This window comes from Podarcis bocagei (genome assembly GCF_964188305.1).
Source record: "Podarcis bocagei genome assembly, chromosome: 10".
NCBI classification, from domain to species: domain Eukaryota; kingdom Metazoa; phylum Chordata; class Lepidosauria; order Squamata; family Lacertidae; genus Podarcis; species Podarcis bocagei.
In genome coordinates this window covers 28,693,492-28,707,604 of record NC_138135.1, presented here as the reverse complement: position 1 = coordinate 28,707,604, position 14,113 = coordinate 28,693,492, and the positions used below count along the sequence as shown (strand labels likewise).

At 42.9% G+C, this 14,113-nt stretch overlaps 1 protein-coding gene across 6 annotated transcripts in view; it reads right to left on the bottom strand.

The window, feature by feature from the left end:
• ABTB3 (ankyrin repeat and BTB domain containing 3) overlaps window positions 1-14,113 on the bottom strand; it is a 227,171-nt gene that overhangs the window by 66,651 nt on the left and 146,407 nt on the right. For all 6 annotated transcript variants that reach the window (XM_081210802.1, XM_081210800.1, XM_081210797.1 and 3 more), the window contains exon 4: window positions 12,940-13,144. In XM_081210802.1, coding sequence (XP_081066928.1) covers window positions 12,940-13,144 — 205 coding nt within the window. The remainder of the gene's footprint in view (window positions 1-12,939; window positions 13,145-14,113) is intronic.

The window sequence follows — 14,113 nt, the reverse complement described above, 5'->3', positions numbered from 1 at the left end:
TATTCCGTTAAAGGAATTCTGAAGCTTACCATCCCCTTCGTCCAAACCCTGACGGCAGGGTGCGGGCCGCGTAAGCTTCAAGGAACATGCGCGGAGCAGTGAGGGCCTGTTACGCAGCTCCATCTGACTCTGACCATGCTTCCTCCGGGACTGACTAAGGAGTCAGTGCTGTCCCCCCAAGGCGGGGGGGGGGACAGGTAGTCATAACCAATGCCTAAGCAACCACTCTCAATTTGTATAAAATCAAGTTGTGGCCAAAATTATGCCAAAAACCTAAAACAAAAATTATGTGTGATGTCTGAGTTATTGGGGTAGGGGTTTTGTGGGACCTCAGCACGCAATAATTACCCTTGCATACTTTAAACTGCCTAGACCAGGTTTTGTTTTCTGAGCCAGCAAAGGAAGAGCGGAGCACTTATTTTCTCATCCTGCTCCAGCCAGGTGTAGATTTATCATTTCCCTACAAAAAAACATCACCAGGAGGTTGGGGAGAGTCACAGGTTGCCTCAGGCAATCTTCTTTGTAGTCTAGGCTAAAGGGTGCTCCTCTTGCCCCACATACACAAACCGAAGACAAAGATGCAGAGTTCTGGGGAAAGGTGTGCTCAGGTTTATGACACAATGTGTACAAAAATGATGACCTCACTAGGCTTCTTACAGGTATTGCTTGGTATAATATTTCGCAAAAGGAAAATGTGTGTAAGGACAAAGGGGGATTACCCCACACAGAAAGCAACTGCAGTTTTGGATGAGGTCCTGAACAAATATGACCTGAACTGGGAAGATGAGGATGGCAAAACAGCGGATTACACCAGTTGCTAGCAAGAAGTGTCACTATCATGGTCTTGGTGAGCCTTCACTTTGGTTCTTTGTCTCATCATTGTTTTCTAAATCTACATTGTTTTCTAAAGCTACATTGCTGAAAGGACCCTTTTTGCCGCCAAGTGGCTGAGCTCCTGTGATGCTATGGGATGTTCATAAACATTCCATATGCTGCCCATCTCCAAAGTTTGAAAAATAGCCACCCCCACACAAACCAAGGGTTGCCATCCTTTTTGGACTACCAAAGACATTTTGAATTTTGAAAGAGTGCTGAAGGTGCCAGTCACGAAATGGCAGCCATGAAGAGGGGGAGGCATAAAACAAAATCAGAAAGACACGTACCCCCCCGAAGGGCCGGGCAAACCCAGTCAGATGGTCGGGGTACAAATATCATCACCATCGTGTTTACCATGAAAAGTCAGCTAGGTCCTATTGTTCTTGATTATGGTGATCTCACGAATACACACAAACACTGCTGCTGCTAATAACAGTCTAATAACAGCAGGAAGAATTCCTCAAAACTAGGAAAAACATACAAGGTAACCCCACCACCCTCACATAAATCACTTAGAAGTTATCGGCACAGTTTGCCCCATAACTTTCTTTCTAGGAGGGCTGCAGACTTACTGAAAAAGAAAAAAGCTCAAGATTCTGGAGCACCTGCTCAGGGCATGATGGGAAGCATTCACAGGCACCTTAAACTATGCATGGCTTTTTAAAAAATCTGCAAGATTATTTATCACCTGCTGAATGTCTATCACTACTCCATACTCACTATATATAGCTTTAGAGGCCTATAGGCAGCCCAAAAACCTGGCTACCAATCCAAAGTGGACTGATAGGGAAGTACTCTTCTGTCTTCCATGATTGCTCCATGAGCAACTTAATCTACATTGACAGTGGTGGTGGTCAGTGCTGGGAAGAGTGCCTTTAGGAATACAGTTTCTGATGGAGATATGATTTGGGGAGAGAAGTCCCTTGGTCCACCACAGAGCCTCTGATTAGTATGTATGCTTCCAGCCAAAAAGGCAGGCAGGACACGTTTGGTATGATATTTAAACCATGCAATCAAAGAAATGCATAAATGATAGATGAACAAGCAGCTAGAACAAGGCTTTGCCTTGGGGACAGAAGAGAGAAGTAAAGGGAGAAAGTGTAGACTCTCTAGGCACAAAAAGGAAGATATATAGATTTCAAGATATTGACATTTTATTCCAACTGAAGCAACAATGATAAATAAATAAAGCTTTCAGTGCAATCCTATGCATGTCTGCTGGGACTTATTCACAGGTAAGAACACAGGATATCTCAGTGCAACGTCCAGTGTTGACAATGGAATTATTTCCCCAGGCGAAAGACCAAAGTCTATGCAAGTATCACAGGAGTCTTTTGGAAAGCATATCTGCTTCATGACATCACTGATAACGAGCAGCGCAACTGATTTCTTCATGCCTGTACCATATTGTGGTATTGTGGCCATCTCAAATTCTGGGGTAAGACTTCCTTGCGGGCACAAGACACCTGAAGGGAATACATGAAGGTCCAGAGCAGGATCCAGTCCTTAGGGAGATGGAGCATTCCTCCCTGTCAGGATCCACTTTTACTTGGATTTCAAACTGGAGGAGGCATCCTCTGCTGAGGTAGAGCAGGATACTGAGGAGTCAGTGTCTACAGAGACAAGGCCAAAAGCTGATCCCTCAGATGACAACACACACATCCTGAAGCTCCAATAGCATGGATCTCAATGCCCTGTGTCTAGGAAGAGGGTTAAACCTCTCTGTGAGGGGAATGAGGTGTTCAAACAACTCCCAACATCTTGAAGAAACTACAGTTCCCAGTATTCTTTGGGAGAAGCCATGACTGTTTAAAGTGATAAGATACTGTTTAAAATGTATTGTGCAGTTGTGGCCATGGTTAGGATAGCTATGCTGGCCATTTCTTTTTCTAGATTAAAAAGCCTCAAACATGGTACCCATTCATTTTGGGCAAGATGAAAATTTTATAGGCACAATGTGAAGAAATACAATTGTTTCATCCACTGCAACCTCCTTTCAGACTTTGCCTCAAGACTTCTGCTGGACTTGCTGCTGAGATGAAACTGTCAAACAGCTTCTCCGGGCTTTGGCTTTGGAAGATCAGTGTTAGCTCTCAGGAAAATCCTCTCTCTGCAGGATTTGCATTTCCCTTCTTATGTGCTGGAACACACAGCATTGAGCCTTTTTATTTCTTCTTTTTTTTAAAGCGTCGGCAACAAAGCTATTGTCTGCCCATGCAACATGACTGATGCTCAACCATTAAGAAATTGTTGTTGTTTAGTCGTTTAGTCATGTCCGACTCTTCGTGACCCCATGGACCAGAGAACACCAGGCACTATTGTCTTCCACTGCCTCCCGAAGTTTGGTCAAACTCATGCTGGTAGCTTCGAGAACACTGTCCAACCATCTCGTCCTCTGTCATCCCCTTCTCCTTGTGCCCTCCATCTTTCCCAACATCAGGGTCTTTTAAGAAATAAAATTATGTAATTTTGCTCTGCTGTTTCTGAATCAGGACTACCTTGAAGATGTGAAATTTGAACTGACCAAATTTCTCCTCCATTCCTGCTGTCTATCCTGACTGATAGCAGCTCTCTAGGGTCTAGGGCATAGTTCTTTCACATCAGCTGTTACCTAAGCTCGTTTTAACTGGAGATACCAGGGCCTGAACTTGGGATGTTCTGCATGCAGAGCATTTACTCTGGCACTATGCTATGCTCCCTCTGCCCTTACAACAACAAAAAACCACTAAAACCACAGGAAGCAGCACAGCACAGAAGAAGAATAAGCAGAATCAATAAAATCAACTAATTTAAATGAGATACGTTGATATAGTTAGACCCAGGCAAATGAAAAGATATTCCCCTGGGGCCAGAAAGATACCAGTTTTGGCACTAGGCAAACCTTCCTAAGGGAGGGCATTCCACAAGCAACCCACCCAGAGCTTGATAAACCTCCTGTTTTTGCTGCCAATCTCGTATAACAAAAGCAGTGGGGTTATCAAACAGTAGTGGGTGGCATGGTGGGATAATGGCACTTACCTGACCTCCTTCCAACTGAGTTGCTGCTGCATATCAGGGTGGATAAGGAGGGGCGAGGTGGTGGTGAGGTGCAAACACTCTGGCCGGTGCACAGAGTGGCTTTCATTGGCACATTTGCACCTTGCTGTCCCCACTGCCACCTCCCTCCTCTGTCCCAGAATACAATTGAGGCTCAGTCAGAGGGAGGTATAGGGAAGCAGCGCAGCCCCACCAAGCCATTGGCTTACTGGTTGTCAAACTATGAATCCATGGCTGGTGGGCTGTGGTCTGACACATAGGTTGTGTGAGTCACAAATTGTGCAGGACTGAATTATATGTGAAATGTCTTGATTGGGTAGAATCAACATGGAACACCAACAGGGATTTCTTTAAATGTTTGTGTAATCTTGTGAAGAAAATAAGGAAGGCAAAATTAAAGCGGTGCAGTAATTTGAAAGGCAGTAGGATAAAAATAAACTAGAGATCGCTTTCTGTGGGATAACACTGTAATCCGACACTGCATTAGCAGCATGCCTTAATTGGTTTCTCTTCACTACACAACTGAACTTACAACCAGAAAAGTTTAGTTGCTCTAAATGATTGCATTAAAAAAAATATTTTTAAAGCACTTTACGTATGAATTAGGAGCTCTGTATAAAATAACCATATATAATCTTTTAAAAAGCGAAACAATATAAACATTAAAAATGTAAGTACTGTAAACAAAATGCTAAGCTTCTAAAATATCTGTGAATGTATTTCTGTGAGTGGTTTTTAGGATGCATCCAAAATAGGAAAGGAGAGATGTTCATCCATTGAAAATCTGAAAGGCAGCCTGCCCCTGGCTGTGAACACCAAAGCATCAGTGAGTGCAGGACTAATACCAATCATGCAAGTGGCAAAGTGATATCTCAATGATGGTGACACCTAAGAGGTCCCTCCATTTTTCTTTTCTCTCCCAGGCTCCAAAATCCTGCCCTTATGGTACATAGTCACCACAAAAAAGCCACTGAAAATGGAAGGAGGGCAATGGCCAGAGAGAGGAACACATCAAGATTTTCTCTTCTAGGTGACCACATAAAAATTCAGAAATTTGATGCTAATGGTTGCTAAAAGCCCCTACGACAAATTTTAGATGTGTTGAAAATGACATATTTCAAAAGCTGCAAGTTTTGCGTGTCGAGGTCCCCAGGGCCACCCCAATAACTGCGGTCATGTCTCATTTGAGTCTTATTCTCATCTGTCTTGAGAACTCATGGGTGCATGTGTTCACAAAAGCACAATATAATTTTTAAACAATTAAAATAAATAAAACACAAACTTGTACCTCTTTTACCAGATACATGGTTTTGTAAAAATAAACCCAAACCCAAACATGCTCAATAGAGCACAAAAGGTGGCAAGTCCCAGGATCTGGAGTTTCTCCATACCTTCTTGTAGCTCAAATTTCAGAGCAAAAAAACGACCCAATTGGGCATATCCCACATAGCCATTCAGTGTGATATACAGTGTGTTCCACTCTCTGTTTCCTGACATCGTTAAGAGACTTGAAACCTCTTTCTTATTTTATGCCTTCTCAAGCAAATAATGAACCTGTAACGTTAAAGGTGGGGGGGGGGAGTTGAAAAATAGAGTACTAAAGAAGGATGAAAAATGTGACCCCAATGTCTAATATGCTGCGGGGGTGGGGTATTGCATCTGGAGCTATACCTGTAATTTGTTTAGCAAGTCTGAGCCTGTAAGAATTAATCAGGTGTGTGCGTTTTTTTGTTTATACTTATAAACTGCAAGATTTATAATGTTCATGCACTTCCCTTATTCAACAAGCAAGGCATTAAAGCTACCCAAAAGGAAGAGCTGAAAGGCTGGGAAATGTTTGCCAACTGGAAAAAAATAAACATTTCTCAGAAAAAAAGATTTACAGTCTCACACAGCATTTTTTTAAAAAACCTGACTGATAGGGGAAATAAAAAAAGGTGCCCATATACCCTATTTTACAGGAGACACTCCTCTGTTTGAAGGCCTGTCTGCGGCAGGCCTGGTTTAAAGATAATGAACCCTAAGGAGGGGAAGCAGGGGCCTTTAAGTGGTCCATGATAAGCTAGCACTTAGCCTGAAAACTGAGCAGGTACACAATGCATCAGATCACAAGCCTTTCCCACCGTGGTAAGATGCATTGTTTTCCTATTTGAATTGCAGGAATTATTTCTAGATTTGCACATAAACATATTAGCATATGATAAATTTCCAGCAAATTGCACCTGAGGGATTCCGGCCTCAGTAGGAAAAAAAAGATTCTCAACTTCTGGTATATGTGAAAAAGCAGGAAGCGAAGTCGAGGATAACAGACTGGGAGAGGAGAGGAAAGCTCCCAGATGAGAGCTGGGGGGGGGGTCCTGTCCATTTTCAGTGGGGGGCAGAAATAAGAGCTACCTATGGATAGACAGGGTCCGTATAGTAAAAGCTATGGTTTTCCCAGTAGTGATGTATGGAAGTGAGAGCTGGACCATAAAGAAGGCTGATCGCAGAAGAATTGATGCTTTTGAATTATGGTGCTGGAGGAGACTCTTGAGAGTCCCATGGACTGCAAGAAGATCAAACCTCTCCATTCTTAAGGAAATCAGCCCTGAGTGCTCACTGGAAGGACAGATCGTGAAGCTGACGCTCCAATATTTTGGGCACCTCATGAGAAGAGAAGACTCCCTGGAAAAGACCCTGATGTTGGGAAAGACGGAGGGCACAAGGAGAAGGGGACGACAGAGGATGAGATGGTTGGATAATGTTCTCGAAGCTACCAGCATGAGTTTGACCAAACTGTGGGAGGCAGTGGAAGACAGGAGTGCCTGGCGTGCTCTGGTCCATGGGGTCATGAAGAGTTGGACACGACTAAACGACTAAACAACAACAACATGGATAGACAGAATATTTTGTTGCTGTGCACTGTTTTTGTAACTTAGACACCCCACTGCTCCTCTCCTATTTTATGCCGTTACTATTATGAGAACATGTATCTTATTATGTTTCCTTATTATTATAGTAGTATTTATAGAACTGCTTTGATTTTTATGTTGTACAGATATTATGCCACCTGCGGAAATTTGTGTTCTGTGTTGTAAGCCACCCTGTGGTCTTTGCACAAAAGGGGTCATATCAATTTAATAAAGAAATAATTGTTTTGTTTTATAAGCATTTGTGCTTATGGAAATTTCCTATGTACAACAATAGTTATAACTACTGCAGACATGTGCTATGACACCTAGTCAAGAAACAACTGATAGGAGCCAGCAATATTAGCGATATATTCCCAGAGTTTTAAAACAAAAAAATAGGCCATACACAAAGCCCTCTGGTGGTTTATCGTTAATTTAATGTGTCTTCATTCCCACCGCCCCAACTCCATCTCCTGTTGCCCTTTTACTTCTTAACAGGTCCCACTATACATTGGCAGGAAAACACATATGCAAAATGAGACTACACCTGCTATAACATTCAACAATATGAGACAAACACACACAAGTCAGACTGGAAATTAAAAGGCAGGGTAGGGAATGGGGATGGTGGACAGACTCTTTCAAATCATTTAAGGCTTCAAGGGAAAAAGAAATGTTGGGGGGGGGGGACAGCAGAAATGGTATGATGAATTTTTCACCTTAAGGCCATAGGATGAACCCAAAAAAACAGCCCAAACATCAGAGAGGAATTCCAGTATGCTGCCAAATAAAATTAATATGGATTCCAAGACAGTTAAAACTACACTTTCAGTCAGAATAATAGGAAAATAAAGTTGCTGTACAGCAAGTTTGGGGGCAATGATAAGGGTTGTGCCAATATAGTTGGCAGGCGAGGTGCTACCAAGGAAAGGAAGCCCACACAAATTAGCAAGCAGAGACAATGTGCCAACCAGCTCTTGCAAGGAACCCCCAACAATCAATGTAGCACCTCTACTGAGTTAGCACACTGAAGAAGGAGGAAGCATGCCACTGAATTTGATTTAGTCCTGCTGATCCTGTTGGGGCTATAAAAAGTGGCTTCAGGTGTAAAGCAACAGTATGCATTTAAAGATAAATGTAGGTAGGCCCAGAAAAGGAGGGCTGACTTATACATCTTGTTTAATATCCAGAAAACCCATAGGACACAATGCTCAGAAATAAACTATGTCAGTAGGGAACACCACAATGTGGGAGCAGTAGAGAACAGGAGTGCTGCCACACTCACTTTCCTCACCCAAGCAGTGATACCATTGGCTCAAAAGGGCGGAGCAGCAAGACTGAGAAGACACTACCCCCACCTCCTGAAATGTGGCTGTTATTTTTTTTTTGGGGGGGGGTATATCAAATTTACAAGCACACACAGAATGGAGAGAAACAAAACCAATAGCAGACTTGAAAGGCTGAGAGGGTGTAGATTATTTGGAGGTAAACACTCCCAGACCCTTATCAACTTGTATGGATATTGAAAAATACAATGCTACAGCACCTCAGCAGTGATATTCTCCCTGGTATGGCCAAAGCGTAAAAACGGGTGTGGCTTTATTTTTAAGGACACATTTGGGAAGCCACAAAACCTTTTTGCATTACTTAAAGGAGGGAACCTGTTGAAGTGCTCAGCAAAATAGTTATTCTTCCTCTCCTTCCTCCTAAGGCTGACACATCTTGGAGGGCATTGAGGGGGCACAAAAGTCAGGGGGAAATATGTTTGTTTATTTTTTTGTTTTAAATGGATAAAATTGGGGTGATAAATTGTTGACATCACAGCAGAGGCCCTGTCAAAACTTTTTTTTTTAATGACAAATTTGGAAGGAGAACTTGGGGAGCACAAACAATATGAGGGGTGCATGTGACAGATGGATTAGCCGTCCCTGCAATAGATTTTTGCTATTCATGCTCCACCATTTAAATAATCTGCACAACTGTGCTCTTATTTTTAAGATTCTGTCTGAGGGTGGAGGGTTGGCACAAGACATTTTGGTACCTAAGGTGAACCACAAAATGGCGCCCCCTCCCTGTCAGAGAATTAAGATCTATATCAGGAACAAGCAGGGAATAAAGATCTACTGTACATCGAGGTCTGTTGTTCCTGTCGATTCTGACGGCTGAGGCTGTCATCTCACTTTGCCTCATGGGTGGGCCGGCCCTGGGAAGAAGTGTGTCTGTTTATAAAGCAGTGTGTATAAAGCAGGGAAGCCACTTACAGTGACAACATCCAAGGACATATCACTTTGAATTACAGAGGGTCAAATTTAGAAAGCCAAGATAAAACAGCCAGGGAATGAGAAACAATCTAACTCTTTCCATTATAAACAAAACCAAATGCAAATATGAGAGCAAAGTTAATAAGAATAGAGAAAAACACCTGGAAGTCAGATAAGATAAAGCAAAATGCTTAGAAAAAAATGTGACTAAGAATAATTTCATTTTTCTTTCAAGCATCAGAGAGAGGGAAAGGGAGATTCACAAGGGGAAATGCTTCCAATAAATCGCACACTAAAAAGGATGACTTACAATAGGGAATACCACCAGTATCCCTTTGGTGGAAATTAAAATACAAAAGAAAACTTTTGAAAGCCACATTAACCAATTGCTTTTGTGAGGCAGCATGAAAACTGGAACAGAAAAAGCAGATTACATAACTCAGTCCATGGAAAGATCTGGGCCTCTATAATATCCTTTGCGCTTGAGATTTCTGTTGCTAAACACCACAGCACATCTGATTAGGCAGCAGAAGGTATCTTTGTTCCTTCCAAAGCCAACCACAAGGTCCTGGCAACAATACAGAAAGCTTACTCTGGCCTTTACCACATTACCACAGTTCCTAAAGTGGTTTTCCAGGGAAAGAGAATTTGTCAAACAGGGCTTAAAAAGGAACAGACCTTTGTCTGATTTCAATACAGTCCAACTGCTTCAAGAATACTAACAATTTAATAAGTGCAGCAGCGTAACTAAATTAGGGGATGGGGCAGTTGTTGACAAATGTCAAAACTAGCCTGCATTTTATTACCTTTTATTATTTTTATTCCTTATTTTCATGCTATTTGAAATGTGCATAAGTGTAAAGGAATGAGAATAGACAAACTAAGATTCATTATTGAAAGCAGGGATGGGAAAATATAATATATACAACTAAACATGACCTTGCGTGAATCACCATTAATTCTCCTTGCCTGCTTGTCACATTGTTCTATGCACCTGGCTATATATACCCTAAGTTCTGTTCCATTCTTTGTAAAGGTGCCAGTTTGCAACCAATAAATGCTTCATAAATCTTGAAGAGGGCAAGGAGGTGTGGGGGGGGGGGAATCCAGCTGGGGCATCGTCTGCCCCACTCCTGCCCTATCTGCCATGATAAAAAGCTGTATTTTTTTCTGCTTGCTACTACAGATGAGGAAGGCCTGTGAAGGGACCAAACAAAGGATGACATGTGAAGGAGAGCAGTTCCGGGTGGCAACCTGGCAACTCTACTTCTTTCATCTAATTTTGTTTGCCCAATGTAGATTTTAAGTCCTTTTAGCCGTGGCTGTGCCACTTCCACATTCTGTATGGAAGAGGCAGGCAAAACGTAGCTTGGGATCTCTAGGTGATTTTCAGGAGATCCCCAAGGATTTCTTAACTCCCAATTGTTTAGTATTATCAACAACTTCCACTACCACCCCACTCCACCCAGATTAGGCTGTTGAAATGGAAACTTGGTGGGAGGGTGGGGACACAAGGAAAGCATGTACAAAAAAAAAACAGTGAGCTCAGTTTTGGTACTGAAAACTATCGGTAATTCCTGTCCTAATATATACTCAGAGGCACCCTGCTCTTTATTTCTAAATCTGCCTTCCCTTTCTAAGCCACTGTTTTGCACTTGGCTGCAACTGGTGGACTTTGGGGGTCCTGAGAAAAACATAATAGATCCCTCAAGCTTGATGCCTGCCCATCCCTATTATTGTACAGCATATAAATTAATAACTACTGAATAAACAGTAGATCATATGAGCAGTATACTTAAATATATCAAAAGTCCTTTTCTTTTCTTCTTTTATCAATTTGAGAGCACTTGAACAGAGAACTCAGGTGAAACATGTCAAACTGACCTAACCCATAACCCAGGATTGCACAATTGTGACTCACCAAACCAAATGCAGCCCTTCAGCCATGTATGAAAGCCTGCAGCAAAAACAGAAGCTTAACTGAACCGCTAGGAAGTAGAACAGGAAGCTGCCTGTCAGATCATTGGCCCATCTAGTTCAGTATATTCAACAATGATTGGCAGTGGCTCTCCAGGGTTTCAGGCAGGGGTTTCCCTCAGCTTACCTGGGACTGAAACTGGGCCCTTTTGCAAGCAAAGCAGATGCTTTACCATAGAACTATAACCCTTCTCCCAAAGCAGTACCCAGCATAGTTGAGCAGCTACTGAAGCCCAGTAGTGTTTCAGGTGGTCCCTCCTGCTTAACTGTGTTACTTGCCTCAAATTTACTGTGTGAGAGCAGCAAGGAAGTGGGAAGCATTCTGACATTCCTACAATGCCCCAAAGTTATGCTATGTAGGGCAGGGATGATGAATCTGTAGACCTTCAGGTGTTATTGGACTCACATGAACACCAACCATGGCCAAAAAGTAGGAATTATTGGAACTGTAGTAGTTCAGCAACATCTGTGATGTAGAGGTATTGTGGAAAAAAAATCAAGATGACAGGTTGCTGCTGCAGATTTCTGCTGCTGTCACCCACAGTACTAAAAGCAAGCCCATTCTAGGGCGAGTCTGCAAAGAAGTGGGGGAGCTGAACTGGACTAGTGCCGCCCTCTAGATCAGTGTTTTTCAACCTTTTTTGGGCAAAGGCGCACTTGTTTCATGAAAAAAATCACGAGGCACACCACCACTGTGTGCGGAGAGGGAGATGTCAGAGCCCTGCTGCTCTCTATGGGGATTCGGATGAGAGCGGATCCCCTGTCCGCTCTCATCCGATCCCATCTAATCTGATCCCCACCCAGGACGGATGGAAAATAGGGTGGACACAGTCCGGTGCCCGCCTAGTGGGCAAAAATTTGACTTTAAAAAAAAAAAATCTTTCGAAATTTTCAATTTTTCCCACGGCACACCAGGCAACATCTCGCGGCACACTAGTGTGCCGCGGAACAGTGGTTGAAAAACACTGCTCTAGATGACATGTAGCTGAGAGGCCCCTCATATATGGAGCCAGTCTTGTTGGTGGACTCAGTTTGGCTTCATGGGTGACAGGTTATGCAGCTCTCCCATAACAAAATATACTGACTTCTTGAGATACACTCAGCCACAGATCCCACAAGATGCTTTACTGCAAACAGCTGTTGTAGATCCAAAATCTATTCGTGGACTACTGGAAGGCAACAGAAGCATTATTGACTTTTGGGCAACCCAGGTTATACCAGAATCCTCTGGCATGTGGATCTTTAACATCTCCCAAAAGATTTCCCCTTATTTCAAACAAATTTCTCAAGTTAGGACATTTTATTTCACACATACACAGATTGTACGCATGCAACTCTTATCCTGGCCCTTCTTTGGCCTTCTAAGTCTGGCTAAAACCAGAAAACTAGGGCTTAAATGATGAACATGTTTCAAAGTCACCTCTGAATGTCAACAGGCATTACTAGCAATGTAATAGACTCCACAACTTGTTCTTCACATACTGCGTATATTCTGCTCAGTCCCTGAGTCCCAAATTACAGTTGCTGAAGCCCATTAAATTTGTAAAAAAACACATTTAAAACCAAACCTGTTAAGCTACAAACAGAACCTCTAATTTTCCTTTCCAAAATCACAGGCACAGCCAAGAGACAAAAAGAGAACAAAGTTTGGGGGTGGGGGGGTGAAAGAGATCTCTCCAAAATAGACATCTGGAACCAATCTGCAGTATGTAGCCACTGGGTGTCATTTTTGATATATTCTGGGTCAGCCACAGAGCACTTAATGGCAGGCGAAATTTATTCCAGGAAGAAAAAGCAATCATAACCAAAATAGATTGAATGGAGAAATCTACAGTGCCTAGCCCGCGTTCGGTAACTAATAAGAATACTGTGGATCTGTTGGTAAAGGAGATCATTACCTTTCCGTCTGTAGCGTTACTTTGGAGGGTTCCACGTTCGGGTTCTCCCATTCCATCTGTGGGCAGTGCATAAAATAACAGAGCGTGTACAAGGCCTCCGGTTCCCAGTAGAGCGACCCCTGCTTATGGTGCAGGGGGGTGCTGTTGCTATGTTGCTTCGCACTGAGCGGCTGCAGGTGATGCATTGCTCGAGACACCAGATCGCCTGGAAAGGGAGAAGTCAGGATCATTGCTATGGCTGGGTGTAATTATATCTCAGCCTCAGGCCTTCTTTTGTTTAAGCACCATTCTGAAATATAGAGGCTGTGGTTGCATAAAGAGTGGCAATTCATGTTAGGTTGTAAGATTTATTCAGAAGAGCAAACATTACTGATGTGCCGTTGGCACCAGGCTTTAGCAGATCCTCTGCATGGTTCTACCACTGAGCCCCTGCCCAACACCACCTGCTTGGTGGTGCTGCCTCTGCCATCCTGCCACCATCGCAGCCCCTGGTTGTATGCTACAGGCTTAGCAGGATCAACTCTAAACCACGGGCAGGCGCCCAACCATGCTGACCCCTAACACCAGGCCTGCTCACACACTCTAAGGCAAAACAATATATTTCCAAGAAAGAGTTATTATTTCAATTTCTATCCATTTTGTATTAGTGAAAGTAGCACAGCAACATCCAACAACATTCTGCAGCCAGGAAGTAATTATTCTCTCTTTATAACAGACTAAGGCATTATGGGAAGCTGTGGAGCATGCACTACCCAGGTGATGTTCATACAAACAGCTCAGCTCAGAAGTACAGGCACTCATATATATATATATGTGTGTGTGTGTGTGTGTGTGTGTGTGTGTGTGTGTGTGTAATGCCCTTCATCCATAAATCTCAGGGCAGTTCACAACATAAAAACAAAAGAAAAAAACCCACAAAACACATAATAAAAACAAACCAATAATCCCCACAACACAATTAAAAGGTATCATATGTTAATCAGCCCAAGGCCTGGTTGAAGGGAAACGTTTTTGCCTGGGACCTAAAAGTGTATAATGAAGGTGCCAGAGGAACATCTCTGGGGAGACCATTCCACAAAGAGGGAGCCACTGCACAAAAGGCCAATTCTTGCGTTGCCACCCTCTGGACTTCTTGTGGAGGGGGTGCACGAAGAACGGCCTCAGGTGATGATCT